The following is a 12,974-nucleotide window of genomic DNA, read 5'->3' on the forward strand; positions in this document are numbered from 1 at the left end:
TGAAGATAGGGGTTAAGTCTTCTGTTCTGATAAAACTTCCCTCTCCCTCCCTTCCTCCCTTCCTTCCTTCCTCCCTTTTTCCCTCTTGTCCTCCTTCCTTTCTTGCTTGATTCTTGGAGTTTCAAATTCAGTTGCCTCTTTGGTCTTATATTTAAGTCAACCAAGAACAAGAAATATTTTTCAATTATGAAGTAACTAGTAAGATTTAAAGGTGGTAGATGTACTCTTCTTCCAGGCCTCTATAAAACATTCTGTGTGATATAGCAACTCTTTCCACATCATCTTCTGTATATAAAGGTCACATATTCCAAATGATGGGTGCAATGTGCATACTGCTTGGATCTAGGTCACTCCTTGGATGGGAACAAATAAGACAAGCTGCCTGACCAATGTCATTTTATGGCATGAGCCAATTTTTTTCAATATTTGAACAGCTGTGACAGACAGATAACAATGATAGATCTACATGTTCCTCCATAGTAAATCAACCCTTGACTTATTTAACTTTTAAAATAAATATTTTAAGCTCAAATGAAAACAATTTCAAAGAATTTGCAATATATTTTATAGAAAAGAAAATTAGAGGACAAACAGATGGCTCAGTAGACCTGAGTTTAATGTCTAGCTCCTAAAAAACACATCAGGCATAGTGAGTGGGTCATGCTTATAACTCCAGCGCTCAGCAGATGGTAACAGGAGGATTTCTGGAACTCTTGAGACAACCAGCCTAGCCTAGTCTATGAACCCCAGAACCCAGTGTCTCAAAAAATAAGATGGACAGCTCTTGAGGAATGACATTAAAGGTTGACCTCCAGCTTCCACATTCACACATACACACACACATGCATGAGCACATACCCGTGTTTCTACACATAGACGTATTCACGTAGTAAATAAATATGACTCTGAAAAAGAAAGTTAATAGTTATCAAACATTACACTTGTGAACATACTCCACATAAGAAAAATTTTAAAGTGCCAGAGAGAAAAAGATTATACAACTGACATCCTTTGCTTTGCTTTACTAGGTTTTTCAAGGCAATTTTGACAATGACACTCACAGAAAAAATGTCATCGACCCTCCCATCTATGCACGACACATAAGAATCCTGCCTTGGTCCTGGTATGGAAGGATCACGCTGCGGTCAGAGCTGTTGGGCTGCACAGAGGAGGAATGAAGGAAACACATAGCCTGCATCGCCTTTCTTTGTTACCCTGAAAGTATCTCCATGAAATGAACTGTGCAAAATCTGATGGAAACTGAATGAGTTTTGTTTTTTTTTTCCCCTCATGAAAAAGTGGTCAAGTTATGGTAGGCTACTGCCTTTTCAAGAAAGTCTAAGACTGCCTTTACAATAATCAAATTTTGTTTTTACTATTCAACTCTCATAAGTAACATCACATTAACTCTGAATTACTTTTCTTATTTTCTGAATTATATACATTTGTTGAAGTATGTTAGAGAAAACAGTCTTCTTTTTATAGCAAAATTAAAGAAACGCATAGTTATCAAATAAGAGTTGATAGAGCCTTTATGATTACTATTCAACTAATTCTTATAAAAGAAATGTTAAAATGTTAGCAATAAGTTTTTTTGTGTAATGAATTTGCAGTATCTTGATTGTTTTCCTGTGCCTAAAACTATCAGTGTTTATTACAGAGATTTGAAGAAAAATCTGTAATATGCAGAACCAATTAATATATATAATTTTCATTATATTTCCATTATTTCTGGTCATAGATCAAGCAAATTTTACTCATTTGTTTCAAGTCTGTATTATTCTTATACTACCTAAATAAGTCAGTATTCTTTCAAATGAAATTTTATCCTATTATTTATCTCAAGATGTTATGTTTATACACAGGAAACAAGTATTTATATATACTGAACATGATTGAATATGTGTAAATTGATTTACATTTAATGTTATTAAGTTGAACTAGAACTTTATTTTTGAAGGAAGCTATAACTATTTAATTTCCAAATGCTTTCTTTTTGAAGAATCCCATATAGCAATTTTGCTAAAAATAACAAAATATCATGTCTCTTGAATTGAAATCTTCATTTCCTTGAACTAACGGACTCATTCTTGGTATGTTTAAAAATACTAGCAAATGGCTAAGAGTGCAGTGCTGCACAGCTAGGCCAGGCACACTCATAATTTCTTTGTTCATTTCCACATTTCCAGTGAAATGAAAATTTTATTGATATTTTAAAGTGATGATGGTTTCCCAGGAAAGCGTATTGGGTAATTGTCTGTGAGAAGCAATGTATTTACTAATGACAAAGTCATAAACCATTTTCAAAATGAAAATTGATTTCTATTTCTTTTGCTTCAAAGGTCCTGGAAAAATAAGCAATTATCATAATAATTTGTTATTGATGATGAGGGTTTCATTGACATATGTCTCAAGCTAAATCCCATGCTGCCTCCATAAATGTCCTCAATACCTAATTTATAAGCATCACAAATATGTATTATCTAAGGCTTAGACACAGGATTATTGGAGTTTTAAATGAACGGTCCTGGATAGGATGGTATGTGTACGAAATTCTAAGGCCCTGCTCAACACTGCTGTGTTTTCATTTTTTCTTCAGTATTTGTGCTGCATAACAAAGACACTAGACTGTTATTGTCCTGTCTGTCAACGTGTTAACAGCATTTCTCAATGATGTATATATGGAGTGGTCTTCAATCACAGCAAAGAATTTAAAGAGAAAGTCAATCACTCTAACATATTGAATAACCACAAGCTGATTGTTTTAAGGGGCTGTCCGGCCGCACACTGGTCCTATGCTCACATGCTTACTATTTTAGATTCTTATTGGAAACATGGTGATTTTCAGTATCTAAAATGGTGAATAGTTTGCAAGGTTTATCCAAACAAAACAACATCCTCAATACTATGTTTCTAGATGATGTTAAAAAGTATGAATATCAATATTTAAATGGATAATGTTAGCATAATGTTACATGCATTATTTTAACAATACAACTTTTATGTCTAGCCCATCCATGGTCCTTATTTATTTTGAGGTTAACTATCCAATTAAAATTCTAGATGTTTTCTTTGCAGACTATTCATCTTAAGGCTATATTTTAGAGATTATAAATAATATTTTGTGATGAGTCACTTTTTCAAAACTATTCATGGCTTCATGTGATGCTTTGGGTTTTACTCTATTGATACCTGGTTAGAAGTGTATTTTCCCAAGGAGTTGGCTTCAATGATATTTTCTACCTTTGAAAAAGTCACTGAAATTGTTTTCTTTTGCTTATGCATTTTCTCTCTGCTCAATGTGCTATTCACAACACGGCATGCCCAGCAGGATATATATTTGTCAACAACGGTTTCCTACATAGGAAATACTGGTAATTATTGTGAAGTAGCTTCTGTGTCATTTGTATAAATGATTCCAAAGTGGAGCAGCTTTCTTTAATTTAGTTTTACCCATAACAAGTAAAATCTCACCAACAGAAATCACAGAATTGCTTTGTCGTCAATATATTATGTAGTTAACATATGATCATTTATAATTTATAAAATTTAAAATTAAATGTATTCATTTCTGTATTTCTTATTCAAAATTGATCCTAGCTCCTATTTTAGGGTTGACTTTCTCTTTGTGAATGACTTCATAAAGATAGTATACATTTTGAAGACTTCGGGTATTAGTGACTATATCTTTCCTGGACAAGAAGTTATGAAATATAACATTGAATGCTGGCGTCTGATGTGTCAGTAAGTACAGAAATAACTAAGATGCACATAACTTTTGCAAACTTTCAAGCTGTGTAATATTCCAATATTATTTTTTCTTTGTATATATACTTAAATCATGTAGGATGTTGTAAAATCAGTATGATCTTGTCTAGTCTTCAAACTTAAAATAAACTTTTGAAAATCTGTTTTTCTTTTGAAGCTGTTGTAATTAAACATACTTGTAAAACTGAAGGAATGAACAAATTGTGAATGCCCACTACCCTTGACCACAAATTTAGCTTGAATTTTTTTTATACAGAACAATTAAATAGGCAAAGAAAAAGACACAGATGATAATTGTTCTCAAATATTTATTAATATGACCAAATTTTCTTTCTAAGATTAAAGTATATAAATGCCTTTATAGTTATTTATCTGTACAAACTTGAAAAAATATTGATAATCCACTCATTTTTCCCCCCATGTATGTTTAAAGTGGTGTATTCCAAGATTGATGGGCCTATTGTTATGTATATTATATTCCCACTTTTTATTGTTTTTTCAGTTAATGATGTTCAGGAGGATACTGACAGAAACCAATAACATGACACAAATAGTAAATATCTGCCACTAATTCCAGCTATTGTTCAATGAAAGTCATAACACGTGGCTTCTTAAAAAATATTTTATTATTTTTATTTTACGTGATGAGCCTACATATATGTAAGTGCACCCATGTCATGTAATGCTAAGGGAGGTCAGAAGAGGGCCTCAGATCCCCTGGAACTGGAGTTACAGGCAGTTGTTAGTCACCATGTGGGTGCTGGGATGCAAACCCAGGTCTTCTGCAAGAGAAGCCAGAGCTCTTAACCACTGAGCCATCTCTTCAACCCCCACATGGCTTTTTAAAAATATATTCTTTCTGGCTTTATAGAAATCACTAGTAAAATTGCACCTGTTAAGTATTTTCAATTCCTACTTTTTAATATTTTCTTAGGATTCAAACTATTGGGGTAAAAATTAGGATATTAAAAGTTGTTTTTTTCTAGCTTCAGTTAATCTCTGGTAAAGCTCAATACCAAGTTTTGAATATGCATTCCTACATTCTCTTATTTAATGGCATTTTAATGTGAATGGTTCAATGGGGTTCCATTGTTCACCTAACTTTTGCACACATACAAACATACATAAAAGTACTTTTAAGTAAAAACAATTATGGAAATATATTCTCAATGTGGCCAGTAGTGACATATGGCAAAATCTATGTGGACAAATTTTCATTATGATAACAGAATAATCATGGAACAGAAAATTTTCAGCTAAGAGGGTTTTTAGAACTGCTGATTCAAGATGCCAAAATAATAGAAGCACTTAGAATTCTGAGGAAAAAAGTCTGACAAGGTTTTAACTTCTTAAAATATATTTGGAAAAATGCCATGAATAATAAACATTCTCTGTATAACCTAAAGGACCTAAGTATCTATTACATCGGTTTTGAATATGTGACTTTGAGTAAATTTTTTTTGTTGTTTGTTTTTCTTTTTTGAAACCAGGCAGGGTCTCACTACGCAGCCCTGACTCTCCTGTAACTAATCTCTGCCTCCTGAGTGCTGGGATTAACAGCTTCTGTGCCATACCTGGCTAAGATTTATTTATTTATTAAGTAAAAAGGCAAAAATGTTACTTTCCAAAGTGTGATATTTTCTGTTGCTTTTTACCAAGACTAGTTTTTACAAAATTGACAATCAATGCAATTTATTGCTTATTTACGAAAATATTGCCTTTGAGATGCAAAGGGATCTTTTTTACTTGAATAGGGAAAGAGGAAACTAAATCACTCTGCTAGCAGAGAACTACCCTGAAACAAAACATACTGCCACATTTGTCTGCACACAGTCAAGAAAACCTAGAGTAAGTAGCAATTTTTCTATTGATTTTAAAGGAGAAAATAGGATTCTTTGATTCTACTGTAGAAACCACCTATAATTCAAATGTGGTTTTTTACCATTGCTGCCAAATAAAGTGCTTTCCACAGTAAGCAAGAGACAGTTACTCAGAGTTAGTTCTGTTAATTGAATTTGGTAGCAAGAAGAACAAAAACACTTTGAAAAAGCACCTCATGTAATTGCTGTTTTAACTTAGCAGAAGTTGACTAAGTCATTTGGAAACACTACTGCCGTGGAAGGATGATGTAGTCGCATCCGCAAATGGTCACCACATCCCATGATTAAGCATAGAATATGGCTCTTGCCTCTGATATAATTTTATTTTAATATTCTTAGAGTCATGAATCATATTCTTCTATGTTTATACAAAGCCCCATAGCATGCTTCATCTGCCAACCCGTCAAATGCTAGTAACGATGATGAATTACAAGGTAAGCTCAACCGGCTGCCATCTGTAGGGAAACATGGCAGAGACTGTGGTATGTTCAAATATGTTTCTAGTCTGAATAATTTACATAAGTGTGGTGGTTGAGAATCAACAGGAAGAAACTGGAAACAACTGAATCTGACAAAAAGAACAGGGATGGGCTGGTTCAGATGAAAAAAGATCAACTGACAAATGCAGCCTAAGTTCGGATGTGTTTCATTGTCATTGCACTTTTGTGGTATAGTAGCAATCAAAGGCAAAATTAATAATAAAAGCATTTCCTTTCAGCAAGAACAATGGATCTGACAAATAAATGCTGTTTTCTTTCAACAATAGAAATACCACCAAAAGAAACCTGTTTAAATGGTATGACTATGCTGATATGATACTTGGGAATCCAAGTACCATATTCAAATAATAGCAAAATAATGATTTTCAAACTGTTAATGGAAAGAAATGAGTGAATTCAGACTTTAAAATAAAATTAGATATATCAGGGCACAAGAAAGAGGGATGGGTATCGATGACAGGGAAAACTATATTTTATATCAATTGTAGTCTTAACTGTATATGTGGTCTGGCTCACAGTGCAGTGTTTTTCTAACTCTAGGACATGATTATAAAAGTTGAAAATCATTCTAACACTATCACTCAGTGGCTTTCTACTGAATTGGTGCTGCTGGCTGCAGGGTTTTTAAATGCTGAGCAACCCCTGTGAGATTCCAGGCTGAACTGGATGGATCCTGTCAATAGGAGGGTTTGAATGGATTGAGCTAGAGAAAAAATTGGTCCTAGAAGCCTAAGAGGATTTCTAAAAGGAAAAAATAAAGGTACTAAACAGAGAAATGTGTGAATTTCTCCACATGGATAACAAGACTTTGCTCTTCTCCCCCATTACATACTCTATCATACTACCAACCCTCCCTCAATACATTTGCTTGTTGATTTTGCTGGGGGAAGAGGCATATGAGTATCAAATGTGACTTAAGGATAGGGTGGTAGTGTGTGGATTCAGAATAATGTTGGTTGACCCCCATTGGGGGTAAAACATAATACATATTTGTGGGTTAGCTTTATGCTTTTGTAGGCTTTTAATGGGAAGTCACAGGATATATATTTGAGTGTGGACTTTCCAGTTCAACCTTAAATGGGAGGTACCCACTCCTCTATAAATAAACCGCCACCCTATGTTCTGTTAAGAAAGAAAGAAAGAAAGAAAGAAGAAAGAAAGAGAGAAAGAAAGAAAGAAAGAAAGAAAGAAATGATGAACATTTGGATAGATAGATAGATGAGAGGGATCTGACTTGACCACAAGTGGATGAACTTGCATTGGGGAAGGTCTGGGGACACTGACTTGACACAGTGGGCCTTAATACCCAGGACAGAATATATGGGTTCCAGTGGGGGAGGGGCGGCTATGGGAGGATACTGGTAGGGGTAAGATGATTCAGATTGTTTGAGATATTCTGTGAAGAACAGCAAAATTTACTAAAAATAAATTTTAAGAGATTTTAAGTGGATTTTTCTCCAGTTTCAAAATTCATAATCTGATCCCAACACTCTTATTCTCAGCCTCTAACCTACATTTAAGATACACAATTTATTAATTCTTGTGCATACTCCTTCCCAAGTTTAAGGTCACTTAATTATTGTTTAGACTTGTAACATTATGCTATAATTCAGGTCCTGTAAAATATTAAACTATGTTTAGAGTTTCACTGAATTTACAAAGAAAAGCTATTATGTTACACAAGTAAAACTACTGGATTAGTTGTAAACAATGATTAGAGTTATCTAAATGTTTTGTTGTTGTTGTCAATCAGCTAGTTAGTTAGTTAGCTAGTTAGTTAGTTAGTTAGTTAGTTAGATAGTTTTAAGCAAAATTTAAGCACTGCTTTTTTACTAGTCACTATATGGTAATTTGGAAGGACAGAGACTTAAGGACTGATTGCAAGCTCTTAGTTTAAAGGAGGAAGCTAAAGGTAGAAAGAGAGAGAAATGAGGTAATTATGATAAGTTTTATGACAAAAATATGCTCGCACAAAGAGAGAAAACATAGAAATCTATTCCAGACCATGTGACAGAGTAGGAAAGGCAGCCGGAAGAGGTAATAGCTGAAAAGTCATTAAACAGCCAAGCTTAATGATCTGTGACACATAACATACCTCATGTGCTGCTGTGCCACTCTAGGAAGAATAGACTAGCATGTCCTTTTTGCAAAAGTAGAAACAGAAGTCAAAGAGGTTAGGTTTTGGCCACGTTGTAGAACTTCATTTTCTAACTAAATCTAATGACATACATCCTTGTCCCAATTCAATACTTCTTTTCTTCTTTTAATTCAAAGTTCATTGAACATGTATTTCATTACATACTAGCATCATGTCTCATATGTTCCTAAATAATTTAATACACCAGCAATACTAATAACATATATTTGAAATAATTGATCAATGAATGAAGCATTGATTATCACATGAATATACCTTAATTCACAAATGGCTGAACAATGAATGAGATACTTGAATCAGGAATTTTTTAAATGGTGAGTAATAAACTCAATATATCAAAGCACCAATTAAAAGCATGGAAAATTGATTATTTGCATGTGGAAAGCATGAAATCCTGAATGCACCATAAAAAAAATATTGACAACAATTCCCAGCTTACTATAGTTCGAGTTTATGTTTTTTCAAGTTATGGTGATGTAGAAGACAAATGCATTCACTAAAAATCATATTTAGAATTTGTACTTTTATCATGTCCCTGGTTATTAATATGCTCTTGGGAATTTTCTTGTACTACGGTTAGTGGTAGCAAATCACAGTTCCAGCGATGCAATCATGAGGGTGCACAGCTTCTCTTCTCTGGTGCCCAATAGTCTCCAATGCTTTCTGAACACAGGCATTTAATAAATTACATGAGGTAGTCAAACTTCACTGTAGAACAGGATGTGTATGGATGATATTGCCTGACTGTGAACTGAAATAAATGTTGTGAGCACTTTGGAAGGACAGAGTGACGATGTTGAGTTGAGTCGGTATATTAGGCACAATTTTTTACCATGATGTTTTCAATTTATGGCAGGTTTCTTGGAACACACTCCCAATCCTAGGTTGAATAATACATAGATTTATTCTTTGCATAAGATAGGCATTTATATTTTTTCAAAAAGTATGCCAAGGAATACAAAGAAACTACAAAGCTACCCTATATTGACTTCTAGTTCCCACAACCTGTGTTAATATCACCTTGGTTAGAAGATTAGCTGGAAAGTGAATAATGTATTAAGAAGTAAATATGGGGCAGTGTCTGAGGATAATACCTGAGGTTGACCCCTTGCTTCTACATACATGTTTGCACACACCACACTCATGAATGTACACACACACACACACACATACATACACACACATATGAGTAAATGTGGTGTCAGCCACGTACATGAAAGGAACCAATTCTTAAAAATAAATAGATCAGGCATTGTCTTTTTCATTCCTTAGTGACTTCAATTAGTAGAATTAAAGCTTAATCAGTTACAAATAACCTTTTACAACCCCCTGTAATCAGTAAATTAAATTTCCATAACTTGATTTAAGTTGCCAGTTCTGTCCATTATTCATCTGTGAACCAGAGTAACCTGAAAGAGTCTTAGACAAATGGGACTGAGGAGCAGTCAGCTCCAGGAAGCAAATGTCAAATATTGGATTTCTTATATTATTATTCATCTAATATCTAAGTTTGTTCAAGAAAAGGTTGTGCAGCATAAGGACATCTAACAATTGTAAGAGCCTCTATATCTTATTTAATATATATATTATATCCTTACTGTAGTTGACTCCAAACATTACACTTAAGCCAGATAATTCATACCTAGGGTCATTTTATATTTAATTTCTTCTAGTACTTTCCAATTAAAATAAAATAACCTTGCCATCTTGTTTCTTTAGCTTTTTTTAACTTCAAAATATTCAGCCATATTCTGAAAACTATGGGATGTCAAAGTGGAGAATATGTATTGAATGTGTCACAAAAATCATTTAAGGTCCTTGTTGATTTATCCTTCAGCAGGCTTTTTTTTAATCAGGAGCACCTATGGTACGACTGATGAATGTTCAGTCTGTAGTCTGAGTACATGATTATTTTTAATGTATCTGGACATAAGCTTTTCCATGTCTTGGTTTGAAACATAATTCTTTCCATTCTAACGCATACTGTCATATTTGTATTCCTATTTTTAAAATCCCATATTCATAGTAAAAATGATTTGAATCCTCTATTAGTGGTCCTTAATAGTCTATGAATTTTACTGAGTATCTATGAATGGGCACAACAAAGAGAATCAGGAAAATATCAAAAATATAATTTATGCTTGGAGCAGTTATATAAAGTCGAACAAAGCAGCCAAACCACAGTACATGAGTTCAAGTCAATTCTTGTCTTATGTTGAAGTGAGGGATCTGAAAGCCTGGGGTGGGCCTCACCATGGGCTGTGTTCTGAGTGCATCTCATTCTCAGAAGAGGATCATTTCTTAATCCTATATGCTGGGACCAGAGTGTTGGATAATTCTAATAACTGCCTACTAGTTTTATTAAAGGCAATATTCAAGTAGAGGGGATTATGGATATTTCAAATGTTTCAGTGGATTTGTCTGATTGCAAATGTCTCCTCTAGGAAAATAAATATAAAAGTGAGAACTCTGTCCTTGTTTCACCTCACTAAACATGACTTTCACAGTACATATGAGCTAAGTCCAGAGCTCCTTCTTCTCTTTCATTCCCACCTTTAAAAGTGGCTAGACCATTTACATAAGAATGTAGCAGATGATTCCAATATTGCACCAAAAAATAAAACAAAAATTACTTAGACTTTCAATAAATTTCCATTGAGGGCTACTAAGTATACATGGGTATAGGCAGTCAAGTTGACATTCTGCCTAAATTCAGAAGAGTACTAGTTCTCTGATAATCGAAGAATACTCTGGTTCTTTGGTAGAGTCAAAGGGAGGAATTAATCCCAATTTCACTTCAGTCAATAATAAAATGCTTGTGTGTGTGTGTGTGTGTGTATTTAGATAATATACATGAATATGCATTTGCTTCTGTGTCTATGTTTGTACATGCATGTACATACATGTACAGGCCCACAGGTCAACTTTGGGTGTCATTCATTAAATGTCATTCAGCTTTTTTTATTGAATTTTTGCAAATTCATACAACAAATCTTGTTCATATTTAGACCCCCTTCTCCTATCTGCACTGACCCAGAGACTCCCTCCCACCACAACTCATGCATTCTGTCTTAAATGTTAAGGCCTGTAGAATCAAGTGTGTGTCCCTAAATGTCCCTTCGTGTGAGTACACCCACTGGAGCCTGGTCATCCTAAAAAGTGTCACTCCCTTAAAGAAACCATAGTCATCAGTTGCCAAGAGTTTCTCAGGAAAGGTTAAGGCTTCTTACCCACTTCCTCCGTTCCATGCTGGGTTTTTGCTGGTTTGAGCTTGCATGGGTTTTGTGCATGCTATCACCTTTGCTGAGAGTTCATAAGAGCAGCTTCCCAACTTCTTGGAAAATTCTGCTTCCTTCCACCCCGGGCTCTTACAGTCTTTCCACTCCCTTCTGTAATGGTCCGTGCATCCTGGACAGTAGAGGTTTGACAGAGGTGTATATCCAAGGACGAGCACTCTGTAGTCTCTTATACTCTGCACTATGACTATTTGTAACTTCTGGGTTACTCACCATCTGCTGCTTGAGGAAGCGTCACTGGTGAGAGTTGGAAGATGCATTAATATTCTTTCTGTCCCCTGTTCTGCTCTGTTCCCTGAGCCTTAGATGTAGAAGTTGTGTTGTAGACATGCCACTTAAGCCTTTTTGATGAGTGGTGAGAAGTACATTTATCTGTAAATGTAAAGATACAGGTTTAGAATATAATAAGAAATTACATTGGTCTAAGATGTGATAGAAGTGGGTTTTTCTCTAGGAGCTACCTCTCCTGCTATATGTATTTGACTATGTTTACAGCACCACACATAAATTCACTCCCACTGACCAGGTCTTAAGTCCAAGTAGACAGCTGTTGATTACCTCCTAGATAAAAGTGCCATTACTGAACCAATAAAGATAGTTTGCTGGACTAGTTATTGTTGTGTTTATTAGGTATGACAGCTGGGTACCTTGGCAGCTTCTATGGTATCTTCTGCTACTATGAGAGATAGATTTCAGGGAGGGGGCATCCAGGTCAGTACTACCCTAGATTGCTCTAAGTTCTGTATCCGAAGTATGTCACACTTTCAGCAGAGTGTCTTACCTTTACATTCTGGGAGACAATCAAGGGCTTTGGCAGCAGGCTGTGCTATTTTGGAATCCCTTGAACTAACCTGAGCAACAACTTGAAGGGAGGTTTTTCCTGCTGTCACCTTGTTTTTTTTCATGGTCTTTCACTGGCATGGAGCTCACCAAGTAAGCTGGGCTGGCCAGTAGAACCCCATGGATCCACCTGTCTCTGCCTCCTCAGAGGTGAGCTTACAAGTGTGCACCACCATATCCAGTTGTTTTGCTATTCTTTTATTTATTTTTCAGTTCTGGAGGAATGAACTCGAGTACTCATGCTTCTGTGCCAGTTTTCAGACTGAGTCAACTGCTCAGCCCTGAAAAAATCCTTTTATTATATTGAAATTTTATATGCACCAAGAACCTTTATTTATTAATACTCTGTAAGAAAATATTTATAGTGAAAATTTGAATCAGTCAAGGATGGAACTTGTGAGACGGTTCTGTAGGTAAAAGCCCATGCTGCCAAGAATGGCCTGAATTCAATCCCTGAGACTCAAGTGGTAGAGAGAAAGAACTGAAAGCTGTCCTCTGACCTACACACACACACACACACACACACACACAC

General features: G+C 35.0%; 1 protein-coding gene across 1 annotated transcript in view; it reads left to right on the plus strand.

Moving 5' to 3' along the window:
• The window catches only part of Edil3 (EGF like repeats and discoidin domains 3), a 482,626-nt gene extending 480,938 nt beyond the window's left edge, over positions 1-1,688 (plus strand). The window contains exon 10 of the mRNA XM_008853285.1: positions 1,029-1,688. Within this exon, the coding sequence (XP_008851507.1) occupies positions 1,029-1,178 (150 nt within the window). The 3' untranslated portion in view covers positions 1,179-1,688. The remainder of the gene's footprint in view (positions 1-1,028) is intronic.
• Positions 1,689-12,974: the final 11,286 nt, after the last annotated feature.

The sequence above is a fragment of the Nannospalax galili genome, unplaced genomic scaffold (genome assembly GCF_000622305.1).
Source record: "Nannospalax galili isolate Female #2095 unplaced genomic scaffold, S.galili_v1.0 scaffold45, whole genome shotgun sequence".
NCBI classification, from domain to species: domain Eukaryota; kingdom Metazoa; phylum Chordata; class Mammalia; order Rodentia; family Spalacidae; genus Nannospalax; species Nannospalax galili.